Here is a 12,652-nt window from a genome sequence, read left to right on the forward strand (position 1 = left end):
TTATTCTTCTTTATATTATTTCAGAAGAAATTTTAAGCTGTCTGTAGAAGCTATTATGACTTAAAATCATGAAATAATTAAAATAATAGTGAAGTGTGGCAAAAAGCCAAATTACTTTTCATTGCTAAATATTTCATAAGCAGACAGACATGTCTTATTTTGGTCATGGTTGAATCTTCTAGTTACTTGAAAGCATAGTCTTTTGTTTAGCATAAGTTTCTTCTAAAAGAAGTAATAGTAGGGCAGTAACAGTCATTGTATTTACACACCAATGGCTCTAGAATGAACAGGGAAGAAATAGTAAAAAAAACTATATTTATTAAAAAAATTTCAATTTTGGTTATAAAGAAAACCTTTTAATGAAAGATATTATATAGTGACAGCAATTCTACTACACATGGGGCATTGGGTAGCTTTCTCTTATAATTAATGTCATATTATCAAGGTGCTAGAAATAGATATGCTGGAGAATATTACTAGGATCATTATTAAGTCTACTTCCCCTGGATACACAACAATCAACAAGAGCCAGATGTGTGTATTTGATATTTGGAAAATGTAATATGAACATATTAATTTTTTATGAAACTAGTGGTTGACCATGAGAGGAGCAATGATCCTCAGGTGATCTGCTTCAACTCTCCCAGACTTTCTTCAATGCTCTGGCCATCTCTACCAGCCATAGGTATTTGCAACTAGAAAAATTCCTTGGGGCTTTGCCTAATTACAGTCCTGACATCAAATGCACAATAGCATTTGCATCTGTTTAATAAAGAAGAGAGAAGGTGATATGACAGTCCACATTGGACTCTCTTACCAGACAGTAAGCAGCTTGGGGACTTTCTTTTCTCTGCTTTCAAAAACTTTGAAGTCATAGTGGGATTAGAGTGACAAAAAAGGAAATTAGTTATGAACCTGGGTCTCCCATGTTTTATTTATGGGGAATGTCTTATAGGCAGTACTTCCAAATATAATTCTGAACAAAAATTATTCTTATTTGTGAGATTTTGGTTAGTTCTAGCTGGATATAAGTTTCCATATTAATACAATGAAGGAAACACACAGTAGATTCCTTATCTCGTTGCTAAGAAGGCTGTGTGAAATGATACAATTTGCAGATTTTAAAGTGTTAGTACACTTTCTGAACAGAGTCTTCAATGGTTCAGCTCTCTTTAGACTCCCAGGAGTGGCTGTTTAAACATTTCTGAAATTAAAAGGTGTCAGTGCATAGTAATGTCTCCATACACGCTACCTGGTCAGGCTTTAATATAAGAAGGCACTGCTTGTGTTTAGTTGACGAAAGCAGGTGGGGAACACTCACCTCAGATGAAGCAACTCCAATTTTGACATTTATCAAAGAAAATCACAGATGGTCCCCTAAGAGGAGCAGCCTCCCAAGTCTTAAGTTTTCAGGAAGCTTCTAAAAAACTGTGCTCTGAATAATTTTAGGTCATGATGTTTCCTCATTAATTCCAAGAAGGCTCTTAGGACAGGAAAAGGAACAAGGAGAGGCAACTTGAAAGAGTTTTATTTAACTTAAACAATTTACCTCTTAGATAATATTAAAATGTTGTAGAACTGTGTTGTTTTTAGAGGTACAACTTGAACCCATGAGGTCAATTAGATAAACTTTCTTTTGAAAATAGACTAAAAATTAGTTCAGTTGGCATTGCTGTGATGTTAAGAATAACTTATTCTTAAGTGTCTTTAGTTATACTCACAGTAAACATTTCTGTTAGTGTTTTAAGACTTTAATTCTAGTTTCCCTCCTGGGCATTCCTAGGTATGCACATTTGCATCTTAAATAAATAGATCCTGTCTTTGGAAATGGCACAGCAGTAGGTTAGGAAGGCATTTGGTGAAGTCCTCTGGTGAATTTCATATGTAGTAGTCAAAGTTGTGATAACAGTGTGAGGAAAAATAATCTTTCAAAGTAGTGACTGTTGACAAAGAATTTGTTAAGAATGAGCATGCCCTTGAAAGTGAGGGAGAAATGCCATGAGTAAGTTTATCTGTGGATCTCTGCATCTGGCTCCACCAGATACTGGATGAAGGTTCTACGACAATTAAGGTTGTCATCAATCTGATTACAGGAAAAGGTCATTTCAGGCACCCTCTCCACTATTGCTTAGAGTCCTTGTGAATTTCTAGGAAATTCCCTAGTGTTAGTTTTCTCACTAACCCCATAAAGTCTTCAACTATCAGGATATTTCTTTCCTTGCTCTACCTCTCTGTCATTCTTCCAACTCAACCATCTACTTCCCTCATGTACTCCTGAACCTTCCCTCCTCCTTTACTCCCCCTCTTCCACACACAGGCCCTCTCCTCCCCCCCCATTTACTCAGGATGTCTTGTCTATTTCTGCTTCTCAGGGGGATGCATTGTATGTACCTCTTAGGGTCGTTCTTGTTACATAAGCTTTTCTGTGGTTGTGGATTATAAGTTGGTTACCCTTTGCTTTATGTCCAATATTACGTATGAGTGAGTACATACCAAATTTATCTTTCTCAGTCTGGGTTTCCTCACTCAGGATGTTTTTTTCTAGTTCCATGCATTTGCCTACAAATTTCAAGATGTCATTGTTTTTTAACCACTGAGTATACTCCACTGTGCAAATGTACCACATATTCTTTATCTGTTTTTTTGGTTGAGGGGCATCTAGGTTGTTTCTAGGTTCTGGCTATTATGAATAATGCTGCCATGAATATAGTTGAGCAAATATCCTTGTGATATGGTTGTGCATCCTTTGGGTTTGCCCAAGAGTGGAATTGCTGGAATTTGAGGTATTGATTCTCAGTTATCAGAGAAACTGTCATACTGATTTCCAAAGTGGCTGTACAAGTTTGCACTCCCACCAGCAATGGAGGAGTGCTCCCTTTACTCCACATCCTCTCTGCCATAAGTTTTCATCAATGTTTTTTATCTTATCCATTCTGACAGGTGTAAGATAGTATCTCACAGTTGTTCTGATTTGAATTTCTCTGATGCTAAGGATGTTGAGCAATCCCCTAAGTGTCTTTTATCCATTTGAGATAGTACAGGATTGGTTTGACCACTCTTGGTTTTTGTTTTTCCATATGAAGTTAAGTATTGTTCTTTCAGGGACTGTGAAGAATTGTGCTGGTATTTCGATGAGAATTGTGGTGAATCTGTAGATTGCTTTTGGTAAGATTTCCATTTTTACTATGTTGATCCTACATATCCAAGAACATGGGAGATCTTTCCATTTTCTGATATTTTCATCACAACTTAAAGTTCCTGTCATACAGGTCTTTCATTTGTTTGGTTAGAGTTAACCAAAGATATTTTATGTTGTTTGTGGTTATTGTGAAGGCTGATGTTTCTCTGATTTCTTTCTCAGTTCATTTATCATCTGTATATAGGAGAGCTTCTATTTTTTTAGTTAATTTTGTATCCAGCCACATTACAGAAGGTGATTATCAACTGTAGTAGTTCCCTGGTAGAATTTTTTGGATCACTTATGTACACAGTCATGTCACCTGCAAATAGTGAAAGTTTAACTTCTCACTTTCCAATTGGTATTCCCTTGATCTTCTTTTGATGTTTTATTACTCTAGCAAGAACTTGGAGTACTATTTTAAACTATAATATCCTTAGGGGTAATAGGTCTATTTAAATTTCCATCTGGTCTTGATCTAATTTTGGGACCAAAATTAAGGTTGTTTCCTTTTGCTTCATCTGAGTTGGGATGTTCAGGTCTTGCTGTTGTAGAACCACTAGGTTCTGGTTATGTCATATTTCTCTTTATGCTCTTAAATGAATTCTTCTTTTATTAGGCAGAAGTAATTTATTCCACATCTGTACTTGAATTTTTGACATAAATTCACTTTGACCATTTTCTTTTATTTCTCTTTTTTAATAATTTATTTTTTACTCTCCAATCCCAATTCCCTAATCCTCCTCTCCTCCAACTCCCCCCACCTCCCATGTGCTCCTTGGAGAGGGTACATCCTCCCTTAGAAAGTCTACTAACTCCATCCCATCATCTCCTTGAGGCAGCACTAAGGTACCTCCCAATCCCCCAGGCCCCTGTGTCTAGACTGAGCAAACTATCTCTCCATATAGAATGGGCTCTACTAAGCCAGCTTGTACATTAGATTTGATCTTGGACACACTGCTAGTGCCTTTATATATTTCCCCAGCTGTACCATTGTTACCTGTATTAAGGGAGTCTAGTTTGGTCTTATGCAGGTTCCGCCTTTGTCAGACCATAGTCAGTGATCTCTCACCAGCTTAGGTCAGTTAATTCTGTGCGTTTCCCCATTATGGTCTTGACTCCTAGATATCAAAATACCAAATAGTCCAATTAAAAATTGGGGTACAGATCTAAACAGAGAATTCTCAACCGAACAATCTCAAATGGTGAAAAGACCCTTGAGGAAATGTTCAACATTCTTAGCCATCAGAGAAATGCAAATCAAAACAACTCTTAGATACCATCTTACATGGATCAGAATGGCTAAGATCAAAAACACTAATGATAGCTTATACTGGAGAATATGTGGAGAAAGGGGAACACTCCTCAACTGCTGGTGTGGGTGCAAACTTATACAAACACTGGAAATCAGTATGGTAATTTCTCAGAAAGTTAGGAATCAACATACCTCAAGATCCTGCAATACCACTTTTCGGTATATACCCAAAGGAGGCACATTCATACCACAAGGACATTTGCGCAACCATGTTCATAGCAACATTTTTGGAATAACCAGAACTTGGAAACAGCCTAGATGTTCCTCAACTGAAGAATTGATAAAGACAATGTAACACATTTACACAATGGTGTACTACTCAGTGGTAAGAAACAATGACATCCCAAATGGACAGAAATAGAAAAACCATCCTGAGTGAGGTAACCCAGACCCAGAAAGACAAATATAGTATATACTCACCTGTAAGTGGATACCAGATGTAAAGCAAAAGCCTACAGTCCACAACCCCAAAGAAGCCAGAACCCTCTCCAGAAACAGATGGAAGCAGATATAGAAATCTACAACTAGCCATTAGACCAAGTTCCTGGAGTACAATTGATGTTGAAGTTATTCTTACACTGACATCGTCCTATCTCTTCAGTGCAGGTGGGACCTGTGCTTCAAAGGGTCCCTTGTCCCCCAGTTGGTGCAGGTGGGCTCTGTGGCTTAAGTGGCTGCTCTTCCTTCAGGATCAGTTGAGCCTATGGCCCAGTTGATTGCCTCTCCAGGTGCAGGTGGGGCCAAGGCTCCAGTGGTCAATGACACGGCAGGGGATGGTTCAGAGTGTGAGGAAGTTGCTGCCAGGTCTCTGGGACTTGGCTGGGTGAGGGTGGGACTCTGAATGTGCCCCTGGGGGTAGGGTCTAGAGAGTAGGACTGTGCAGCTGGGAGCCCAGACACTCACCTCCTCTAAGTACAGCCTTGGTCACTTTCATAGAATTGGTGATACATCTTTACCACACCCAGCCAAACACTACATTTGCACTAAGAGCCCTTGCTTTAGACCAAGAATGTGGTTAGCAAGGAAGAGGTGGCCGCATAGACAAGGGCCAGGATGTTGCTTAATCTGAGGTATTGGCAGTATGGCTACTCATCTGTCCTTAGTACTGCAGGACATATGCTGGTGTTGGAGTGTTGAGTTGAGCCACTCAGAGGAACTTTAGAGGTTTTGCACCTACCAACTTAACTGATGTGTGAGGTTGTATTTCATCTTTTAGGTGGAGGGGCTGGTCCAGAATCTCCTAGTATTCTTTCCTCCTCCTCCAAGATTGTAGGGTTTACAGGCATATACCACCACTACACCCAGATACATTTGTTTTTTTCCACACTTAGTCTTAATCTATGTTGCCAAGGCTAGCCTTGAATTTTCTGTGAACTGCTTACTTTTGTCCCTATTGTTGGGATTCCAGTTGGTGAAGGGTTTTCTTTTTCTTTCCTTCCTTGCCTTTCTTTCTTTTTCTTTTTGCTTTTTGAAACAGGGTTTCTCTATGTAACCAACTTCTATGTTTCTAAAGGGAACTGTTTAGTAAGTATGCCAGTGGGTAGAAAGTGTATGATCAGCATTATATATGTTCTCTAACTACTTTATGAACTTTGTGATATTTAATTCAGTGTCAGTGAGGAAACCATTGCCCTTAAATAGGCCTAGTTCATTTTTTTTTTTTTTTTGGTTTTACAAGACAGGGTTTCTCTGTATTGTTTTGGAGGCTGTCGGTCCAGCCTGGCCTCAAACTCACAGAGATCCACCTGCCTCTACCTCCGGAGTGCTGGGATTAAAGGCATGCACCACCACTGCCCGGCTGTGGTTCTTTTTTTTAAGACAACATCTGGAAATCTGAACCACAGAAGGTGTTAAAGTGTCTCTGAGTTGTCACATCTCATGTATAGGTTCTGTCTCCTGTATACTTCCAGTTTTCAACCTTGGGAGTCAAGTCCTATGATGTGTAATAGATTTCTTAATTTTGCATATGTTTTCATCAGATGGTATACATTGAGATTATCTTTTTATCTCTGTCAATGAGTAATTCATAAAGGTATCTGAGCTGTGATATTTTGCCATGCAACTCCTTTGTCTTGACAACTAGGACCAATCTCACCATGGTAACATTGAGTTACATGTAGAGTTGATGTCTGTTAATGAAGGTGAACTTTAGTTTGATGTCATAAACAACCAACTTTAAAGATATGATTAGCCTTAATATCATTTTAAGTTTATTTTGAAGATGTACACATATAAATAGTACTCTTTGGGGGCTTTGCAAACTGACAACACTATAAATCACTCTGAGCTTGAGGGTCATAGAAAATGATTATTATATCTGTTTTGTTAGTCATAACATCAAAAGAGGAATACAATGTTATAACTGTCTACATGGATGTAATTCCAGATATAATTTGGTAAATGGGTCATCTGGGAAGCCTCCATTTTCACAGTGAAAAATCAATATGCCCTTATCTCTAATGACATTGATATGATCAAGTAAAGTTCCAGTCTCGAACTACATTCCAAACCAATAAGAAAAATCTCAAACATGATGCATTTTTGATGATTATTTTCCAGGAGCCCATGAGAAAGAAATAGTTCTAATGAATGCTTTGACTGTCAATTTACATCTTTTACTGGTAAGATTTCTTTTCCATCTGTGTTTTGAGTTCTTTCATTTGCATAATCTATTGTGTTTCTAAGAATCTTAAATTCATAAGTCTCTAACAGGCTATTTATTAACATGTGAGATTATTTATATTTTCACCAAGAAATTCTAGACCATGATCTCGTGGTTCCTTCTTAATCATGGAAGCATTGCTTCTTAAAAAGAACTTCGTAGTAATGAGTTCTTCTCACAGAGCAGAAGGAAAATAGTAGTAGTACTTGAGAGAGAAAATTGCTACATAAGAATGTTCACTGGCTGCTCAGAAAGGATGTTTCCCTATGCTGGAAAAAAAGTTGACTGTTTCTAATTAAAATGCACCTTTGGTAGCAGAGTCAACTATGCCAAACATATTTCACTGTTATCACCATGTGATCGATTATAGTTATCAAGGCAAGAGAGTTGCATGACAAAATACCACAGGTTAAGTACCTTTGTGGTTTATTCATACACAGGAAGAAAAAGACAAACTAAATGATACACTCTGATGAAAACATACAAGAATATGTTTTCAAGTCATGTCTAAAAGTTCATACATCCTTAGTTTTGACTCCCAACTAATTACTTAGCATCTCTTTAATGTTGGTCAAAAATCTTTAGTATCTCTGCGAAATAGTATTTCCATTTGTAATAATTATGACAATGGTGTCTTCCTCATAGATGTGCAGAATTCAATGAGATAATACGTGAAAATTAACTTAGCACCCTGGCCAGTGATGAGCATCCTGTTGAAAGGTGTTGTCATCTGTATTATAATCTGTACCAAGCTATTATTCAGGGACTTCATGGAGAAATGAAAAGACCAGTGAACAGCATTATACCTCTGACTGGTGCGTCTATGATGAACAGGGGTTCTATGAGAGGATAGAAACACATTTAGCTGTACCTAACCCAAAATACCATAAAGCAAACAATCATCAAAAAGGAATGGTGATAAAGGGAACCAAGCTGGCAGTATAAGATATGTAAATAAGACACACATAGAAGAAGCTATTTCAGCCTCACTCTAGAGAAATTACCTTTAAATGCTTAAGAAGATAAATTTTCAATTAACATTTAGGTAAAGCCTTAGAATATGTTTTTATCTGCTTTACATTTTCCTCTGAGTTTGTTTTCCATTGAAAAATGTAATGAGCCAATATCTTCACCCTCTTCATAATTCACTGGAAACTAGGCTAATTGGAAAGATACCCCTGTCAGGTACCTTAGATGTTTAATTAAATAATGTCTTTAAAATGTTGGTGCTTACAATATGGGAGTGTGGCATAAAGGAACAAATGAATAAATTGTGGGTTAATGCTTCTCGATAACTCTGTTTCATTGTAGCTATCATTCTTTAAGCCTACACCAAGACGGCACAAGATTCTTCTGGAATCGAAATCCTTCCCTTCTGATCATGTAAGGGTTTCTTCAAATTATATTTATGTTCTTTCTACTCTTCCTAGGGGACATATCATTTTTCTGACTTGAATGTTTATTCGCTAGTCATTTCCGAGTAAGCTGACTAAAAAAGATCTGTCAAGTGCCTTTGATTTAAGTTTTTTTTTCTAGATGGTAGATTTATTTCTTTTGTTCAAGTAAAACATGTGTTCAGGGAGAAAAGAACTGAATGGGGACATTGATTTATTAGTCTTTTTAAAGATGTTGAGCAAATCGTTCCCTAAATCAAGTGTGGTTATAAATGTTTTATTAATTCCTGTTGCTGTTTTATTTTATGAAATGAATTCAATATGAACTCCACTGCTTAACCCTTAGCCATGCTAAATTGTCATATGAACTTCCATTTGCATCGCTCTTATCATAGTATGCTAGTAATATTTATTGATTCCATTCTATGAAAAAATATTAAAGATTTAAAATACTCGTGCATGAACATGGCTAAGTCTTCAAAGAGGCTGCTACACAGGAATAAGGACCTAAACTGGGATATCTATCACTCACACAAAAAAAAGCTGAGTGTGGCTATGTAGGCCTATAGTGCCTGAACAGGAGACAAGAGAGACAGAAGAATGTCTAAGGCTTATTGAACAGCCTCTCCATCTTGTTAGTAAGTTTCAGTTTCAAGGAGAGACCTTGTCCCCCCAAAAACAAGTAATAGAATGTCAAGCAAAGTCACCTTGACATTGACTAATGGCTTTTATAAATGAATGTGAACATACACAGGAAAATGTACATATAAATATTGCCCTGCAGAGAGAGAAGATGAAAAGATTTCTTGTATCTCACTCAAATAGTAATGATTCTTCTGGGTCCATATTCAGATGAAACATTTTCATTTAGTTTGATAGAAACTTCACTATCTTTTTATTATTCTATACTACATCTTGTAATTTTAAAGCATGTAATTCTATTAAGCCAACAAATGATTTTTTTCAAAAAAGAAAAAAAAAAGATTGAGACCTTGCTACCTTGAAGACAATTCAAACTCCTCATAGTGATTTTGTTACATGCATATCTTATTTCCTCCATAGAGATTTAATATGATCTGTCTTTGCTGACTCTTGCTGCGGTGAGCAGTTAGTGTATCCTAACTCACACACAGTTCACACTTCAAGCTCCCCTCCTTGGTTACATTGCAAGATCCAGTTGTGATTTTCACTTCATGAGTTTTACTGTACCAATTTCCTTATCTCTAGAAGCTACTCTGCAATTTTGATCACCTTTAGTATGCAGTAAAGCTCTATTATATTAACAAGGTCCTCTCTGATGTAGCCATTCTCTTTACCTGTGATATGTGGCTTAATATAATGACATGGTTTCATTGCTATTTTATTATTTATTTTCAGAGGAGCTACGTTAACAGACTGCCATGCTTTGGACTTAGTTTATGATTTTTTTTTCTTTTTCAGTATGCTATTGAGTCACAGATTCGGCTTCATGGACTTGATGTTGAGAAAAGTATGCGGATGATAAAGCCAAGACAGGTATTTGAGAAAGAAATAAATGTTCATTATACTTCTACTTACTGTCCATTGATTTCCCTCCATTTTCCTCAGAACTTTATTATCCTCATGGCTTTGATGTAACTTCCAGGAAAGCATAAGAGACCAGTGTATTTGTTACTATTAGATTCTTTTGTTTAAAATAGAAAATAAATGGCAAGTATATTTATTTTCATTTTCAAGACCTAGATTCATGGCAAGAAATTTTTCTTTTTATACTAGTGGAGTCCATAGCAGTCACGAAGGTGAGAAGTGAATGACAAATTGAGTATTCCATTTTCAATTTCACATATAGTTGCTTATAGATTCCATTAAATCAAATCAAAGACTTGAGATCATTGTAAAATCATATGGAGACTGTGCTTTTGCAAAGTGTCAAATTTTTCTTATATGTAAGTGAGTTTTCTAAAGCCAGTAATTTGTAGAGTCTGGGATTCCAGTGTATGTAGCAACCAACATTAAAGTTTAGTGGTATAAAAGATTCTCACAAAAACAAAAACAAAGAAAAGATTCTCAATCTGTAAGTGGTACCTATTTTCACATGTGCTGTATAAATGAGTGGTTCCTAGCATAAATGAACATAGCAACCAAGAACAAATATTCAGGGTTACATATGACCAGCAATCTGTCTTCTGGGCCTACTCTAACCCATTGTTTGCATTACTACACAGCTTCAAATCAACATGAATGAGAGATGTATCTCACTTATACCTTTACCTCTTTTTTGATTCAAGGAGATCCTTTAGATACATGAATCACATATTAGTTTCTGCAATATTCTCTTTATTTAGTCTGTTTTTTTGTAAATTGTTGTTGTCAGACTGTATTAGAATTTTAAAGGAGTTTTAAGTTGCCAGTTCCCTAAGTAGAATTTTTATAATTACAAAATTCATTCTTTATAAAAAGAATTCTATATAAAAAGTATATTTCTAATAAATGAGAGATTTCAATATCAATGTTTTTCCTATTTGGTAAACAAGCACCAGGATTCTTCTAATAGAAACTGCACATGCACACACACACACACACACACACACACACACACACACACACACACATACACACACACACTTATCCACACAAGTCTAACATGGAGATTGACCAATAGCAGAAAATTTGAAAACTTATATGTCAGGATAGTATAGGATTATTTTATTAAGCTTTCTACATGATAGTAAGTCAATTAAGGATGCACTGGCCCAAATTTATGTCATATTTACTACCAGAGATTTGTGGAAAGTTGGATATACATTAAACCTGCTCACCCCTAAGCAAATTCTTCATCATTATCTGATTTCTTACAGCTCAATTTAAATCTTACTTCAGTGACAATTTCAACCATTAATTGTGGTGAGGAGGTTAGAGAAACTTTGTTCTTGGTACTTTATTTTGATCTGTTTTCTTTGTGTTTCTCTTTATTGTTACATTAGCTTGGAAAAGATTAAAATTTAAAATAATTGGAATGTCAATTTGGCAAAACTTAGCTGAAGAGCTTAAGTGAGTTTTCATTGGAAAAAGTACCACTAACTTGATAAGTGCAATATGAATCTTCAGCTTTGCAATAAGATATTTCATGGACTTCATGCTTTTGTTTGGATAAAGACAACTACAAAACAACTTATGGGCTTGTACATAATAAATATTAATTGAAAACTGAAGTACAAAAGAGTAAATAGGGTTGTGCAGAATGACACCTAAAAGAAACCTCTTTAGCACTTAATTTTTTATTTTGTTGTAACCAAATGTATTCCCGTGCTATTCTTTTGCCAGATTTCTGAAGAGCACTGGCATGCCATAGCATAATCACCTTCCAGTGCCCCATATGTAGGAGAGATATTTGTGGATATGGAGTAACACGTTTATTACTGTCAAACTGTGTAAATAGCACTGAATTTGACTTAGGGAGAAGAGACCTTAAGGATGGAGGACATACTGAAAGTAATTGAGGAGGAAGGAGACTCAATTGCTGTGATCCTGTTCAGCGGCGTGCAGTTTTACACTGGACAGTTCTTCGACATACCTGCCATTACAAAAGCTGGGCAAGCAAAGGTAGTTCACTCTTCCCTCCTTGTCATTTCCCCAGGCAGTGCTCTGCTCAAGAGTGGTCCACCTGCATTATTTCATGTGTGCTTTAAATTGTTCTAGCTATATTTTTCTTTACAAAGCAGAGGACTTAAAAATTAAACTACTATTATAATTGCTGTATTTCAAGTCATGTTTGCAGGACATCAATGATCCAACCTCATTCATAATAATGTCATCATCTAGGATCTAGGATGAGCATATTTGCGCACATGATGGGACTCTTCAGACAGCAAAAAATAGGGATTGAAGTATTAGGGTCTTCAAGACATGCAAGGACTATTAAAAAGCCCACTTCAATAACCTGGAATACTATAACTCATTCTAAAATGTATACCTGCTCTCACTTAAAGCTAGGTAATTCTAGATAGGGAAATGTGGACTCTATTAGTAACTCATGCAGTTATTAGTAGGATGAATTTTACTCATGTGGCTTCAAGAATGCCATTTTATTTCTAAAAATCTTCTAGCTTTATAATACTGTCTAT

The 12,652-nt window shown here is 36.3% G+C and overlaps 1 protein-coding gene across 1 annotated transcript in view; it reads left to right on the top strand.

Annotated features, from left to right (window-relative positions):
* Kynu (kynureninase) overlaps positions 1–12,652 on the top strand; it is a 140,561-nt gene that overhangs the window by 45,646 nt on the left and 82,263 nt on the right. The window contains exons 5-8 of the mRNA XM_005069024.4: positions 7,053–7,114; positions 8,467–8,538; positions 9,990–10,064; positions 11,985–12,131. Of these exons, the coding sequence (XP_005069081.1) occupies positions 7,053–7,114; positions 8,467–8,538; positions 9,990–10,064; positions 11,985–12,131 (356 nt within the window). The remainder of the gene's footprint in view (positions 1–7,052; positions 7,115–8,466; positions 8,539–9,989; positions 10,065–11,984; positions 12,132–12,652) is intronic.

This window comes from Mesocricetus auratus, unplaced genomic scaffold, assembly GCF_017639785.1.
Source record: "Mesocricetus auratus isolate SY011 unplaced genomic scaffold, BCM_Maur_2.0 Super-Scaffold_100004, whole genome shotgun sequence".
NCBI classification, from domain to species: domain Eukaryota; kingdom Metazoa; phylum Chordata; class Mammalia; order Rodentia; family Cricetidae; genus Mesocricetus; species Mesocricetus auratus.